The sequence below is a fragment of the Pseudorca crassidens genome, chromosome 16, assembly GCF_039906515.1.
Source record: "Pseudorca crassidens isolate mPseCra1 chromosome 16, mPseCra1.hap1, whole genome shotgun sequence".
NCBI lineage: Eukaryota > Metazoa > Chordata > Mammalia > Artiodactyla > Delphinidae > Pseudorca > Pseudorca crassidens.
In genome coordinates, this window is record NC_090311.1 from 30,310,959 (window position 1) to 30,325,202 (window position 14,244).

General features: G+C 41.3%; 1 protein-coding gene across 1 annotated transcript in view; it reads left to right on the plus strand.

Annotated features, from left to right (window-relative positions):
- Window positions 1-14,244, plus strand: part of MMS19 (MMS19 homolog, cytosolic iron-sulfur assembly component) — a 32,350-nt gene that overhangs the window by 2,637 nt on the left and 15,469 nt on the right. Inside the window, exons 2-8 of the mRNA XM_067709800.1 lie at window positions 8,624-8,672; window positions 10,632-10,732; window positions 11,477-11,562; window positions 11,953-12,027; window positions 12,438-12,507; window positions 12,888-13,016; window positions 13,102-13,163. Coding sequence (XP_067565901.1) covers window positions 8,624-8,672; window positions 10,632-10,732; window positions 11,477-11,562; window positions 11,953-12,027; window positions 12,438-12,507; window positions 12,888-13,016; window positions 13,102-13,163 — 572 coding nt within the window. The remainder of the gene's footprint in view (window positions 1-8,623; window positions 8,673-10,631; window positions 10,733-11,476; window positions 11,563-11,952; window positions 12,028-12,437; window positions 12,508-12,887; window positions 13,017-13,101; window positions 13,164-14,244) is intronic.

The window sequence follows — 14,244 nt, forward strand, 5'->3', positions numbered from 1 at the left end:
AGTTGATTTGCTGTTCCCCTGATTGCTTTGCTTCCCAGATCCCTCCACTGGCTCCATCTAATTAAAGTTAGGCCTGGGATTAAAGGCCCAGTTTGAGTGCTCACTGCCTGCCCCCAAGTGTCTCTTGATTACTCCAGCCAGACATCATCTCACAGTTCAGAATCTCTGGGGTACTTATTTCTCAACCACTCATACTTATTTGCAGACTGTTTAGTAGCTACTTCTGTACACATCTCTGCATCCTACCTGCCTGTTTCTACCACCATAGTCTCCTGGAGACTAGCATAAGTAGGTGGTATAAATGAATGGAATAAAAGATGCTGAAGGAAGAATCTGGAATTTGAGGGCTAATTAGTTATAGGGCTTGGAGGAGAGGGAGGACTCTAAGATGACCTCAAGCTTTTGAGCCTGAAGATGAGCAAAAGAAAAGTACTATATCCAAAAATTGGGAAGGGAGCTGATTTTGAACATGTTGGATTTATAGGTGATGGATATAAATTTTCTTCCTCTTGGTTATTTGGATTTGCCTTCATTTCAGTCTTTATTGTATTTTCCTACATTTGTAATTCCACGAGGAGACCACTATTCTTGAAACCAGAAAACTGTTAAAGAAAAGTAAAATATAGTTCTGAGAAATGTCTGTGGCATTCTCAGCAGAAAGGGCATTTTGAGAGCTTGATTGGAACTGAGTCCTGATTGGGAATTTTCTCTCTCCTGTTCCTTCACATCCTCCCCCCTCTCCCCTTCCCCCTTGGCTGCTACTCCAGATTCTCAAGAGGCTGCAACTCCATCAGACAGAGGTCTGATTGTGCATTCTATGTCAGTGCTCATATAAATACTCCTTTGACGACTCCTCAGTGCCCCACACGGACTGGTGCCCTGCTGAGGAAAGAGTGGGTATTTAGCAGGTGCTAGTAGGTCCATTTTTAGAGAACAGATCTTGGACACATTGGAAAAACTTAGCCAACCTATATAGGGAAAGGAACTTACATTTATTTTTCTTATGCCAGTGAGACTACCCCTAGGAAAATTAACTTTTTATTAGCTTCTTTCATCCCTAGAGTCCAAGTGCATAATTAACAGTACTTCCAGGTATTTTTCATTTGGAAGAACTTTTATTGTTAAGAGAACTAATCACTTAAAGTTAGTGATGGACGGTCCCATACACCCAAGAATTTTACTCCTTTCCTATGTTACCCCAGGCTCTGTTTATATCACTGTGGTAACACTGAACTTGTTGTTCTTTGATTGTTTTAAGTGTCTTTCTGCCCCAACAGACTGGGCTCCTTAAAAGCTCCCTGTCTATATTTCTCTCTCCAGTCCTAACACAGTAATTGATTTATAATAGGTATTCAATAAATGTTGAATAGATAAATGAAACCAAACGTACATGACAATTTTTTTAAAGAATGATTCAAGGAACGTGTAAGAGGGAGTAATTCTGTTTTGGGAATCAAGGAAGACTTCACGGAAGAGTTGCCATTTGAGCTGGGTCTTGAGGAGTTGAAGTTCCTCAGACTGACAAGGGCAGGAAAGAGGCATTCCAAACCAAGGGAATGTGTTTCCAGGCTTAAGGATATGTAAGATCTTGACATGTTGAGATTTCATGTGACTGAATGATAGGAGTTATGATCAAAGGTGAGGCTGGAGGGGATTGAGGGCTAAATCGTGAATGACATCAAGCCAAGGAGTCAGGTCTTAGGCAATGAGGGGCAAAGGGAGATTGGTGAGCAGGGAAGTAATTGTGCATTTTAGATAGATTAGGGATGGATCAGAAGGCTTTTTTTTTTTAATTGAGATAAAATTCACCACTGTAACCATTTTAAGTGTACAAATAAGTGGCTTTTAGTATATTCACAATGTTCTACAACTACCACCACTATCTAAAAATTACAGAACCTTTTCATTACACTAAAAAGTTGAAGGCTATTTTGACAGCTGTCCCTGTATAGTCTGGTTATAAGGGATGAAAAGGAAAAGATGAAAATTTGAAAGACGTTCTAAGATAGGCTCAACAGAACTAGAATAAGATGTTAGATTTAGTTACCTTTGTGAAAACATCTTCAAAATACTGATTCTAGGGCTTCCCTGGTGGCACAGTGGTTGAGAGTCCGCCTGCCGATGCAGGGGGCGTGGGTTCGTGCCCCGGTCCGGGAAGATCCCACATGCCGCGGAGCGGCTGGGCCCGTGAGCCATGGCCGCTGAGCCTGCGCGTCCGGAACCTGTGCTCCGCAACAGGAGAGGCCACAACAGTGAGAGGCCCGCGTACCGCTTAAAAAAAAAAAAAAAAAAAAAATACTGATTCTAGTTCTTTGCCACCTTATTTGCCATTTTCCTTACTCTTATTTACTGTTGCAATAGCTTTATTATTTTTTCCTAATTTTGTATGACTTTTGTACTTCACTTTTATGTTTGTGCTGCATTAATTCAAGATGGATTCTTTGTGAAAGTATGAAGACTAAAGGGCTTTGCCAGGAGAATTCACCCATATACTGGGATTCAAGAAATCACATGCAAATGGATGTTTCTTTGTAATTGTAAAACAGCCAGTTTCATAATGATGTATACCGAATGCTGAAGAACTCTTTTTCATTTATAAAATTTGAGGCAGCCTATATCAGTGAGATTGACTAGTAGAGAGTGTGAGGGAAACTTTCTCTGGTGGTAGAAATATTCTATATCTTGATTGGGGTGTTGGTTACTCTGGGTATACTTTTGTTAAAACTAATCAAATTATATGTTCACTGTGCATTCCACTGTATGTAAATTATACCTCAATTTTTTTTTTTAATGAAAAAATTAGAGGTGACTGAGTGAGGCCTAATAGTCAGGTACTTTGTCTTAACAGCACTTGAGGTACTTCCAAAGAGAGTCCCTAGCCCAGCATACACAGAGGACTTTGATGGTGTTGCTGAAGAAGGATGGTTCAGTTCAGTAACAGTTATCAGTCCCCTATGGCTTCCTATGTGCTAACACCCTTGTGGCCGCTACTGAAATTATTTTTTAGATGGGTTTTTCAGCAGAGTTTCCTGGGTTCTGTCCAGGAGGTTCCAGAAAAGTACCCTTTTCCACCCTCCCAAATGGTGCAACTTTGTAACCCAGAAATGGGTATCTCTCTTCAGTACTGACGTTAAGGAATTGGGTGTAGAACAACTGATAGTGCCTTGGTTTGTCCTTTTAGTCTAGCTGCTGCCCCTTCCCCCACCCCACAGCTTGCGCATTTTTCCCTTTGGCTCTTTCTCAGGAGCAGGGGCAGCACTGGGCCTTCCACATCCTGGCACGAGTAAGGCTAAGAGTGCCTGATGTCTAAATTGGTGCCAGTCACGAGCTATGAATCCCAACTAGAGCACTCCCTTCCTCAGTCAGATCGGACTTCTTACTCTAGTACCAGATTGCGCCTCAGCTCAGTTCACAGCTATTGTTCAGAGACCACAGACTTAAGGGGGACTGGAAGTTTAGGAGTTTTCTCAAGCCTGTTTTTCACCTAGCCAAAGTCTGGTGTTGTCGAGAGCTGACTAATTAGGTCTTGCATTTAGAAGTAGGTGGGTTGGGGACCCAGAACAGGCTGCGAAAGTAATTCCCTGATTGCCACACCTTATTGAGCTAAAACCCCTCTACGTTAATCAAACGCTTAGGAAGATGGCTAACCTTTGCTCTTTGTTTCTCCTTTGAAAATTTATCCCAAGATGATTCTGTTAGATCTATGTGAATTACCATTGTGCTGTTGAAATTGCATTTTCAAAAATAAGTAATACACTCACATGGTGCAACATCCAAAAGGTGCAAAAGGATACACAGTGAGGAGTCTCCCTTCCATCCCAAGATGGCATGCAGACTGTGACAAATGAATTTACTATATTACTAGTGTATGATACATCCTTGCTAAAGGGGGTGGGGGGAAAAGCTGATCTAAGTGACTTTGGAAAACAATATTTTGTCTGGAGACTATAAGGCTAAAGAGAAAACTGTACATAAATACTGTACTCTGCTTATAAATTTGTTTCTCACAGAGGCTGACAATTCTGAAAGTAGTTTATTAGCTACACTAGTGTTGAAAAGAATAATAAATGGTATAATAGATAATGGGAACCAGGTTTCTCACTGTCAGAGAAATAAATTACAAATAAGCAAGGGGGAAGGCTAGAACGAACCCTGTGGCACTAGATTAGAGAGGAGACTAATATGATCTTATGTTTAGTTTAATATATATGGGTAGATACAGACATAATGATAATATGTGTGTATACGTGGGTTAGAATACGTACATATATTTCCCAGCTCTCTCTGCTGAGGAGGGCCTAGAAGCAGTGACACCCCAATAGCAATGAGCACAGTTACACCCAGATCTTGGTTTTTAATACCATTCTCCAATAAAAGGAACCAGGGCTTCTTGGAGAAAAGGCTGATTCAAGGGTTGGGTCAGGGAAGTTACAAGATGACCCTGTAGTATTTTGTAGTGCCAGAAAGTAAGAAAGCACTTAAAAAAATAAAAGGATGGGGCATGGCAAAGGGACACTGGTGCCAACCTAAAAAAGCTCCCCATGGCCAAATATAGAAAATTTGAGCAACAAAATAACCTAGTATTGGGGCTTCCCTGGTGGCGCAGTGGTTGAGAGTCCGCCTGCCGATGCAGGGGACACGGGTTCGCGCCCCGGTCCGGGAAGATCCCACATGCCGCGGAGCGGGTAGGCCCGTGAGCCATGGCCGCTGAGCCTGCGCGTCCGGAGCCTGTGCTCCGCAATGGAAGAGGCCACAACAGTGAGAGGCCCGCGCACGGCAAAAAAAAACACCTAGTATTGGATTATAACCCAAGGAATAAAATAAATATACATGAGCTTATGCTGATGTAAACAACTGAATAAATGAAGAAAAGAGAAGAGATGAATCTTCCTTAGAATAACTCCAAATAACATAGATAAATACTCTCCTTCTAGGAAATGAAGCTTAATCTCCTGTTTCCCCTTAACTGTGGACTGGACTTAGTGACTCCCTTCCAAAGGAAAGAGTGTGGGAAAAGAAAAAATAGTATCAGTATGTATGGTGCAGAGACCTGCTGACACTACCTTAACCAAGTGATCAAAGTTAAAATCACCAGTGATAAGTCATGTTGATATATTGTACCTATGATATGATGTGATGAGAAAGGCACTTCACCTCTATGCTATTCTTTCTCCAAATCCATAACCCCAGGCTAAACATGAGGAAAACATCAAAGAAACCCATATCAAGGGACATTCTATAAAGTAATTCTTTTAAAATACCAAGGTCATGAAAAGCAAGGAAGACTGAGAAACTTTTCACAGACTAGAGGAGACTAAGGATTCATGATAGCTAGTTGCAATGTGGTGTCCTTAATTGGATCCTGAAACAGGAAAATTACATTAGTGGAAAAACTGGTAAAATCTGAATAAAGTCTAGAGTTTAATTAAAAGTAATATACAAATGCTAATCTCTGTTAGTTTCGACAGATATACTATGTAAGATGGTAACATTCAGGGAAACTGGGCGAGGGGTATACAGGAACTCTATACTGTCTTTACAACCTTTTTTTAAATCTAAAATTATTCCAAAGTGTAAAACATTTTTTTTAAGTCTACCTCTCAATCCCCAGCTACCCGTCTCCCTCCCTAGAGACAACCAGTGTTACTAATTCCTTTCATCTTCTAGAGATATAAATAAATACAAATAGAAATAATTCTCCCTCCCTTTAAAAACAATGCTATGCACATACTATATACTATTTATGTACACTCTATTTATGTTCTGCTTTTAAATCTTTTCCCACTATCAGTATAAATATACAGGTTCCTCAGTCTTTTTTCAATTTTTTTCCTAAGTAGTTACAGAGAATTCCATTATGGATGTACTATAACTTATTTAACTAGTTTCTTTTTTTTTTAATTTTATTTATGTATTGTTTATATAGCAGGTTCTTATTAGTTATCTATTTTATACATATTAGTGTATACATGTCAATCCCAATCTCCCAATTCATCCCACCACCACCACCACCACCCTCCCCGCCACTTTCCCCCCTTGGTGTCCATAGGTTTGTTCTCTACATCTGTGTCTCTATTTCTACCTTGCAAACTGGTTCATCTGTACCATTTTTCTAGATTCCACATATATGCGTCAATATATGACATTTGTTTTTCTCTTTCTGACTTACTTCACTCTGTATACAGTCTCTAGGTCCATCCTCCTCTCTACAGATGACCCAATTTCGTTCCTTTCTATGGCTGAGTAATATTGCATTGTATATATGTGCCACATCTTTATCCATTCATCTGTCGATGGACACTTAGGTTGCTTCCATGTCCCAGCCATTTGTTGTTTGCAGTCATTTGCTATTATAAATCATTCTGAAATGAAAAAACTTGTACATGCATTATTTTGCACTTTTACAAGTATATAGGATAAATTCTGAGAAGATTCCCTGGATTAAAGCCTACGTACATTTGTAATTTAAAAAGTATTTTCAAATTGCCTTCCATAGGGACTTCTCTGGTGGTCCAGTAGTTAAGACCCGCGCTTCCACTGCAGGGGGCGCAGGTTCGACCCCTAGTCAAGCAGTTAAAATCCTCCATGCCCCACAGGCGCGGCCAAAAAAGGGGGGGGGGTGCTCCATAAAAGGGCAGTACCAATTTTTACTCCACCTACAGTGTTTAAGAGTGCCTTAATTCCACGCACCATCACCAAACATAAGCGTGATACAAAATGTTTGATCTTTGCCAGTCTAGTATGTTAAAAACCAACGTTTTGGGGAGTTGAATTTGCATTCCTGTTGTTAATATGGTTGAACATCTTTTAAAATTGGTTGTTGGTCTTTTTTCTCAATGACTTGTAGAAGTGCTTTTTATATTGGTAAAATAGCCCTTTGTTATAAGAATTGCAAATATTTTTTCCCAGTTTGTCTTATGATGTTTGTTTTTGCCTTGCAGAAAATCCAATTTTTTTTTTTAATGTAGCTGATTTTAACCAATCTTTTCTTTTATGGCTAAATGTAACTATGTTATACTTAGAAATGTTCTCGTGTGTTTTTTTCTTTAATCCATTTGATATTTACTTTGGTGAAAGATTCGGAGCCATTGGTTTGTTTGTTTGTTTCAAATATTTACCCAATCATGCCAACACCATTTATTGAATAGTCTGTTTTTCATTTTGAAATGTGATTTTTAAAATCATATTCTCATGTATTTGTGTCTCTTTCTGGATTTGCTATTCTATTTCTGTACCATTGATTTCTTTGAATATGAACTCATACTACACTGGTTATATTTTGTTTTTTACTTTTATTATGGAAAACATAAAGTATATTCAAAACTATACAGTATTTTATGGGCTTCCCTGGTGGCGCAGTGGTTAAGAGTCCGCCTGCCGATGCAGGGGACACGGGTTCGTGCCCGGGTCTGGGAAGATCCCACATGCCACGGAGCAGCTGGGCCTATGAGCCACGACCGCTGAGCCTGCACGTCCGGAGCCTGTGCTCTGCAACGGGAGAGGCCACAACAGTGAGAGGCCCGCGTACCGCCAAAAAAACAAAAACAAAAAACTATACAGTATTTTAATTACTGTGACTTTATAACAATCTTTTACTATCTGGAAGAACTGCCTTCCCTCCCTCCCTCATTGCTCTTTTTCAGAATTTGCCTGTCTAATTATGTATTATTTTTAACACAGTAACTTTCTCAGTGGTTCTTTAAAGTTTTCACCATTCAGATATTCACATTTATATATATATATATATATATTTTTTTTTTTTTTTCTTGCCTGCGTTGGGTCTTTGTTGCTGCTTGCAGGTTTTCTGTAGTTGCAGTGAGCAGGGGCTACTCTTCGTTGCAGTGCGTGGGCTTCTCATTGTGGTGGCTTCTCTTGTTGTGGAGCACAGGCTCTAGGTGCGTGGGCTACAGTAGTTGCAGCACGTGGGCTCAGTAGTTGTGGCACGCAGGCCATAGAGCGCACGGGCTTCAGTAGTTTTGGCGCATGGGCTCAGTAGTTGTGGCTCTCAGGCTCTAGAGTGCAGGCTCAGTAGTTGTGGCACACGGGTTCAGTTGCTCCACGGCATGTGGGATCTTCCCGGAGCAGGGATTGAACTTGTGTCCCCTGCATTGGCAGGCAGATTCTTAACCACTGAGCCACCAGAGAAGTCCCCAGATATTCACATTTTTTGTTAGGTTTATATCTAGGTATTTTTCTCTCTCTTTCTCTCTTTTTTAATTTTTATTTGTTGCTATTGTAAATAGGCTCTTTTTTCCTTTATATAATTTTTCGGGCTATTGTATGTGTGTATGTGAAAGTTCTTAATTTCATATTAATTTTGTACCTAGCCACCCTAATGAATTATTTTGTTTGTAGTATTTTTTTCATTTATTTCTCTTGGATTTTCTAGATAAACAGTTACCTGCAAATGATATATTGATTTTCTTTTCAATTTTTATACTTGGAGCTGCATACTTGAAGTGTTACAGAAATGCTTTTCATGTAGGAGAGGCTCTTGGCAAGCATGGTGGGCCCCATGGTGTAAGACCTAGGGTAGGCAAAAACATTGGTAATTAGAGCCATTGAACCCTGGGATGGAATTTTATTTTTATTTTTTCAGATTTCTTTTTCTTCTTTCCTTTAGATGTGAAATCTGGAAGCTATACGGTGTTACAAGTGGTGGAAGCCCTTGGGTAAGAGCCTCTGCTCTAGAATACCAGTCTCCAGCCCTGGCGCTGCACTCTGAAAAAGTTATTTTGTCCTGAATTTCTCCTACTGTAGCCCAACACTCTCCTCCCCCTCCCATATCAGTACCTCAGGTTAAGCCAGTGTTTCTCCTGAAAAATGATTCTTGCCACCTGACTGAGGCCCCTAAGGAAGTGTTGGGAACACCACCTGTGGGTCACATTAGCTCCTGGGTCAGCCCACAGGTTTAGGCTGAGATGGGTGGTTGAAAGCCATCAACTGTTAGTTAATTAGGGCTGGGATTCCTCTTCTGCTTCTTTAGACCCACCCTCCCCAATAGGATTCTAGTCAGCCTACATCTGACTCAGACCTGCTGTGAGCCCAGCCTGGGGAGTGGTCAAGAGGCTGACCTTGCACCAGGTTCCCCACTATAGGAAAAGGCTTGGAAAAACAGCTGGAAGACCAGTGTTACCACCAGATATTCCAAGCTCCGGAGGAACTATATGCTTGTAGTCTAATGTCTGCTTTCCTCATATTTCATACTTGGTAGACCATTTAAATTGACATTTAAATTAGCGAAGGTTGTTAACTGTCATGGCTAGCATGTCTTCTAAAACAGAAAAAACTAGAAAATTGGGGAGAGGGTGGGGGAGTAAGGTCACTATTATGCATTTTTCCCACATAAGAGACCTTTTGGCCTTTCTCCTCATGTTGTGGCCTTGGTCCATTTTTTTTTAAATAACAGCTTTATCGAGATACAATTTATGTATCATAAAGTTCACCATTTTAAAGTGTGTATTCACAGATTTGTACGACCCTTATCACAGTCAGTTTTAAGACATTTTCATCACCCCAAAGAGAAACCCCACGCCCATTAGCAATCACTCCCCATTCCTTTCTCTTCCTAGCCCCTGGCAACCACTAATCTACTCTGTCTCTGTGGATTTGCCTATGCTGAAAATTTCACATAAATGGAATTATACAGTAATATGTAACCTTTGTGATTGGCTTCTTTCACTTAGCATAATGTTTTCAAAGTTCGTCCCTGTTGTAGCATGTATCAGTACTTCATTTCTTGCTGAACAATATTCTGTTATATGGGTATACCACATTTTGTTTACCATTCATCAGTTGAGGGATATCTGAGTTGTTTCCGCATTTTGGCTATTCTGAATAATGCTGCTATGAGCATTTGTGTGCCTTGGTCCATTTTTAAATGCACAGTTTTCTACTTCTACCTTTCTATAAGTTCCTGTCCTAAGGATCCTGTCAAAAGTGAGCTTCTTTTTACCCCATTACCCCTAGCTAGAGATACTCTTAACCTTGAGGTTTCATTCATGTATCCTGGCCAGTTCTCCTTCAGAAGTCTTCTACCTCCTGCATTTACTTAGATTCCTTCTGGTATGTCTAAATGTGAGTTGTTTTGATGATAAATCACCTCCTTGTTGCTTCAGCCTAGGTCTTCCCATATCAATAATCCTAAATAGTTAAAACCTTTACTCTGACCATCTTACTTTGTAAACTTCCAATTATAAAGACCATAATGGTCTTCCAGTTATAAAGACGATATGGTCCCTAAGACTATAGTGGTTGCTTCAACAGTGATATATTTATTCTCCTCCTGTTTTGGTAGAAGCTGCAGCTGCCAGTCATCTCTTGAGCCCTGTGGTTAGCTGCTAAGCTCTGTTTCAGAGGAATGTCACAGTTGTATGAGAAGGAGTAAGCCCCATGCCCAGTCAGTGCCTGGAGATGGACACTTCTGTTGGCTGTGGTGTCACGTATGCCTCTAATGATGCCAGGTCAATCTGGGGATTGGCCTTAGTGTTGTCTGTAATGCTAAGCACCTCCAGAATACCTTCCTGGGCCAGCTTCCATGCCCAGGGGGTGAGTGTGACTAATTGCAAAATATTTACTTCAAAAGTTTGAACTGGGTAATGTCAGGCTGTCTCTATCTTACTTTACCCCAGGTCCTCTCTAGAGAATCCAGAACCCCGAACTCGGGCACGAGGAATCCAGCTCTTGTCACAGGTGCTACTGCAGTGTCACTCCTTGCTCCTGGAGAAGGAAGGTACTGGCATCGCTAGTAGGAGTGCTGAGCCAAGGCCTTGTCTATTCAAGCCAACTTTACAGGGAGGGAGGGAGGACATAAGGTATCTGTGAACTCTTAATTCAGGGTCTTCATTCCTCACTGGTATATGTGGCAGAGAAGATAAGAATTGAGACACAAGACACATGGATTTCAAATGTAGCCTTAGACAGTATTTTTCAGTATATCTTCCCCTCTTTGTAAAATGGACAAAGTAGTGTTTCATAGATGGAGTGGAAAAGTAATGAAATATCAAAGTGTTTTGAAGTCCTGAGGAAAAAAGCCAACAACTTATTTATCTTCTATAAAGCTTTATTAGCATCTAGCCATGCCCATTTATTTACCTATTGTGTATGCTGCTTTTATGTTACAGTGGCCCAGTTGAGTAGTTTTGACATACTATGTCCTACAAGCCTAAAATATTTACTGTCTGGCCCTTTGAGAAAATTTGCCAACCCAAGTTCTGTAGAAAGGCAGTTCTCGGCTTGAGAATGGGTTTGATTGTGACCTAGTGAGAATGGATAATAAAAGATGTTCACCTATTTTCCTGACAGATCAAGGAAGTTACCCTCAAATGGGAGGGCTTGGGACATATCTCTCAGTGAAGGAGAAAATTTGTAGTGAAGCCCAAGCAGGAACAGCCCTTATAAACTTTGGGAAGGAGCAAAGCCGGTGGGCCCTCCTCCAGCCTGTGTAAACTAACGGCTGAATTTCTGGTCTGTGCAGTGGTACACTTGATCCTATTCTATGAGAACCGGCTGAAGGACCATCATCTTGTGATCCCGTCTGTCCTGCAGGGTTTGAGGGCACTTGTGAGTTCTTTTTTGTATTACATACCATGTTTGCAGGAACCTATTTCCAGTGAATTCTCTCCTTCCCCTTAGAGGGTGAGACTTCAAGTGCTTCAAAGCAGATACCCAGATGTGGGACTAAACTAGTCTCAGCCAGCTCCACTTCTGTTTTTAGTTTGTAGAGTAAAAGTATCCTTTGGGGACTGGAATTCAAAGCCAAACTGGAAGGAGCTGCAGAGACCTAATCAACTTGAGAAAAGGGACCATGTATCTCACTGTTAGCACTTCTTCCCAAACCTGGATGTTGTGATTCCCACTGTAGCTAAATAGCCCTGTTTTAGGCTTGTGTCTTGAAAGCTGTGCTAGAATTCCCAGAATTCCCTCTGTGCTCACACTTCTCTTCTCCCCCAGAGCCTGTGTGTGGCCCTGCCCCCAGGGCTGGCTGTCTCCGTGCTTAAAGCCATCTTCCAGGAGGTCCACGTACAGGTGAGTGATAACAGTCACCTTGGTATTCTCCTCTATCTCCCAGCCATTGACGTAACTAGAATTAGATGGCAAAAAAAATTGCCTTCTAAGTTCTGAACTCTTTCAGGTCTTTGACCATGTTCACATGCTATCCCTTGCTACTGTATAAGGAGAGCGAGGCATGCCTTTATGTCTGACCTGTGTCCTCTTACACTTAAAGTAAGGCATACAGCAGACAGGTTTTGGTTATCGGTTCCACTGCTGGACTGCTGGGCAATAGCCGTATCCTTTCTCTACATTTCCTCTGAGGTTCATCTTATACTGGTGTAAAGAGCACTGTCCACTTAGAGATTGTGAAGCAGGAAGTAGTTTTGTCAGCTGAGGTATTCTTTGGGCACTCTCTTTACTTACTTCCTGTCTCTCCTACCAAGTCCCTGCCACAGGTGGACCGACACACAGTCTACAGTATCATCACCAACTTCATGCGAACCCGGGAAGAAGGTAAGAGGCAGGGCTCTCTGGAAAATCTGAAAAGTGAGCACATCTTTTTTTTCCCCCATTACCAGGACTCATTTAGCCCGGGGTGATATAGAAGAGCCAGTACTTTGAGAGGATGATAAAGGGAAACTGGGAGCCACTCACTCCCCAGGAAAGTAAAGAAATGGTGGAGTTTGAGCTGATGTTTTAAATTCTTACCTCTGTAACAATTATGTATTGTTGCACATCTTCTCTTCACTGAGAACTCTCTTGGAATAGGAAAACAGAAAGGGCCTGCTCTGGTAGGCAGGAAAGTCAGTGATAGCAGAGGGAGAACACAGGCCAGAAGAAAGCCCAGCTTTCTATCCCACGGGACAGTAATGATCTTGTTCTCTCCTCCGCAGAGCTGAAGGGCCTAGGAGCTGATTTCACCTTTGGCTTCATCCAGGTGATGGATGGGGAAAAGGATCCCCGTAATCTTCTGGTGGCCTTCCGCATCGTCCATGACCTCATCTCCAGAGACTATAGCCTGGGTACACCCTTGTAGCCTTGAATTAGCTGGTTGGGGCTTGTCAGATGAGAGGCTTATAAGTCCTCATTCTTTTTCTGTTGCCTTAGGACCCTTTGTGGAGGAGTTGTTTGAAGTGACATCCTGTTACTTCCCTATTGATTTTACCCCTGTAAGTAGTACCTTTCATTCATTCACTCATTCAAATATTTGTCCAATGTCTGTTATGTGCCAGGCCCAGTTCTAGGCCCTGAGGGTGCAGCGGTGAACAGAAGAAACAATCCCTGCCCTGAAGAACTTAACGTTTTAGTAAACTGGGAAGTGGAAAAACATTTGCCATGGGAGGAAGGGTTCAATTCGGCAGGTATTTGGGAGAGTCCTTGACAAAGTATGTAGTGCTTCGAACTACAGGATTGTATAACATGATTCATGTCCTTGAAAGTTGAAACATTTAAGTAACAGTAAGAGATTGTGGACCAAAACAAGTGGTGTTATAATTGTTCAAAGAAGACAGAGTTTAGTGTGAGCTAGAGTAAGCAGGAACTGACTTCACAGATAAGATAGGATTTCTGTTGGTTTCTGAAGGATGTGTAGGATATGATCCTGGATTCTGAGGGTGCATCTCAGGCAGTAGAAACAAATTGACTAAACAAAGACGACACAGTTGAGCACAGTGTGTACAGGAGGTGTTTGCTCTGATGCCCTCGGACTTTCCTCCCACTCTGCATCTTGATTTTCCTTCTTTTTCCAAATACTCAGGGTCTCATCACTATATGGTACACATGGGTATGTGTACTGCAAGCATTAGTGATTTGAAAAAAATGAAAGGAGTTATACCACAGCATACCAAACTACATTGGAGCATTGACTCTCAGTGCCTTTAAAGATACACAGCCATTTTTGCCATAGGGAATTTCTTAACCAGCTTATTCTAGTTGACATCAATTGCTTGGGACCACCTCTCTGATATTCTTTTCATCTCTTTTGTAATCAGTATCACTGTTTCTTCTCAGAAGAACTTAAGCCTTTTAAATAGGGACACCTGGCTTTTAGTGTAACAATTTATGTTAGAAATATTCTTTATGGTCTTACCAATCTGTTTTGGCCATTTGCCATCCTCATAGTGGATCACATCAGTATAAGTGATGGTTCCTATCCTGTGTGTAGGGGTCAGCAAACTTTTTCTGTTAGGGCCAGATAGTTACTATTTTAGACTTTGCAGGCCATATGGTCTCTGTTGAAGCTCCTCACCT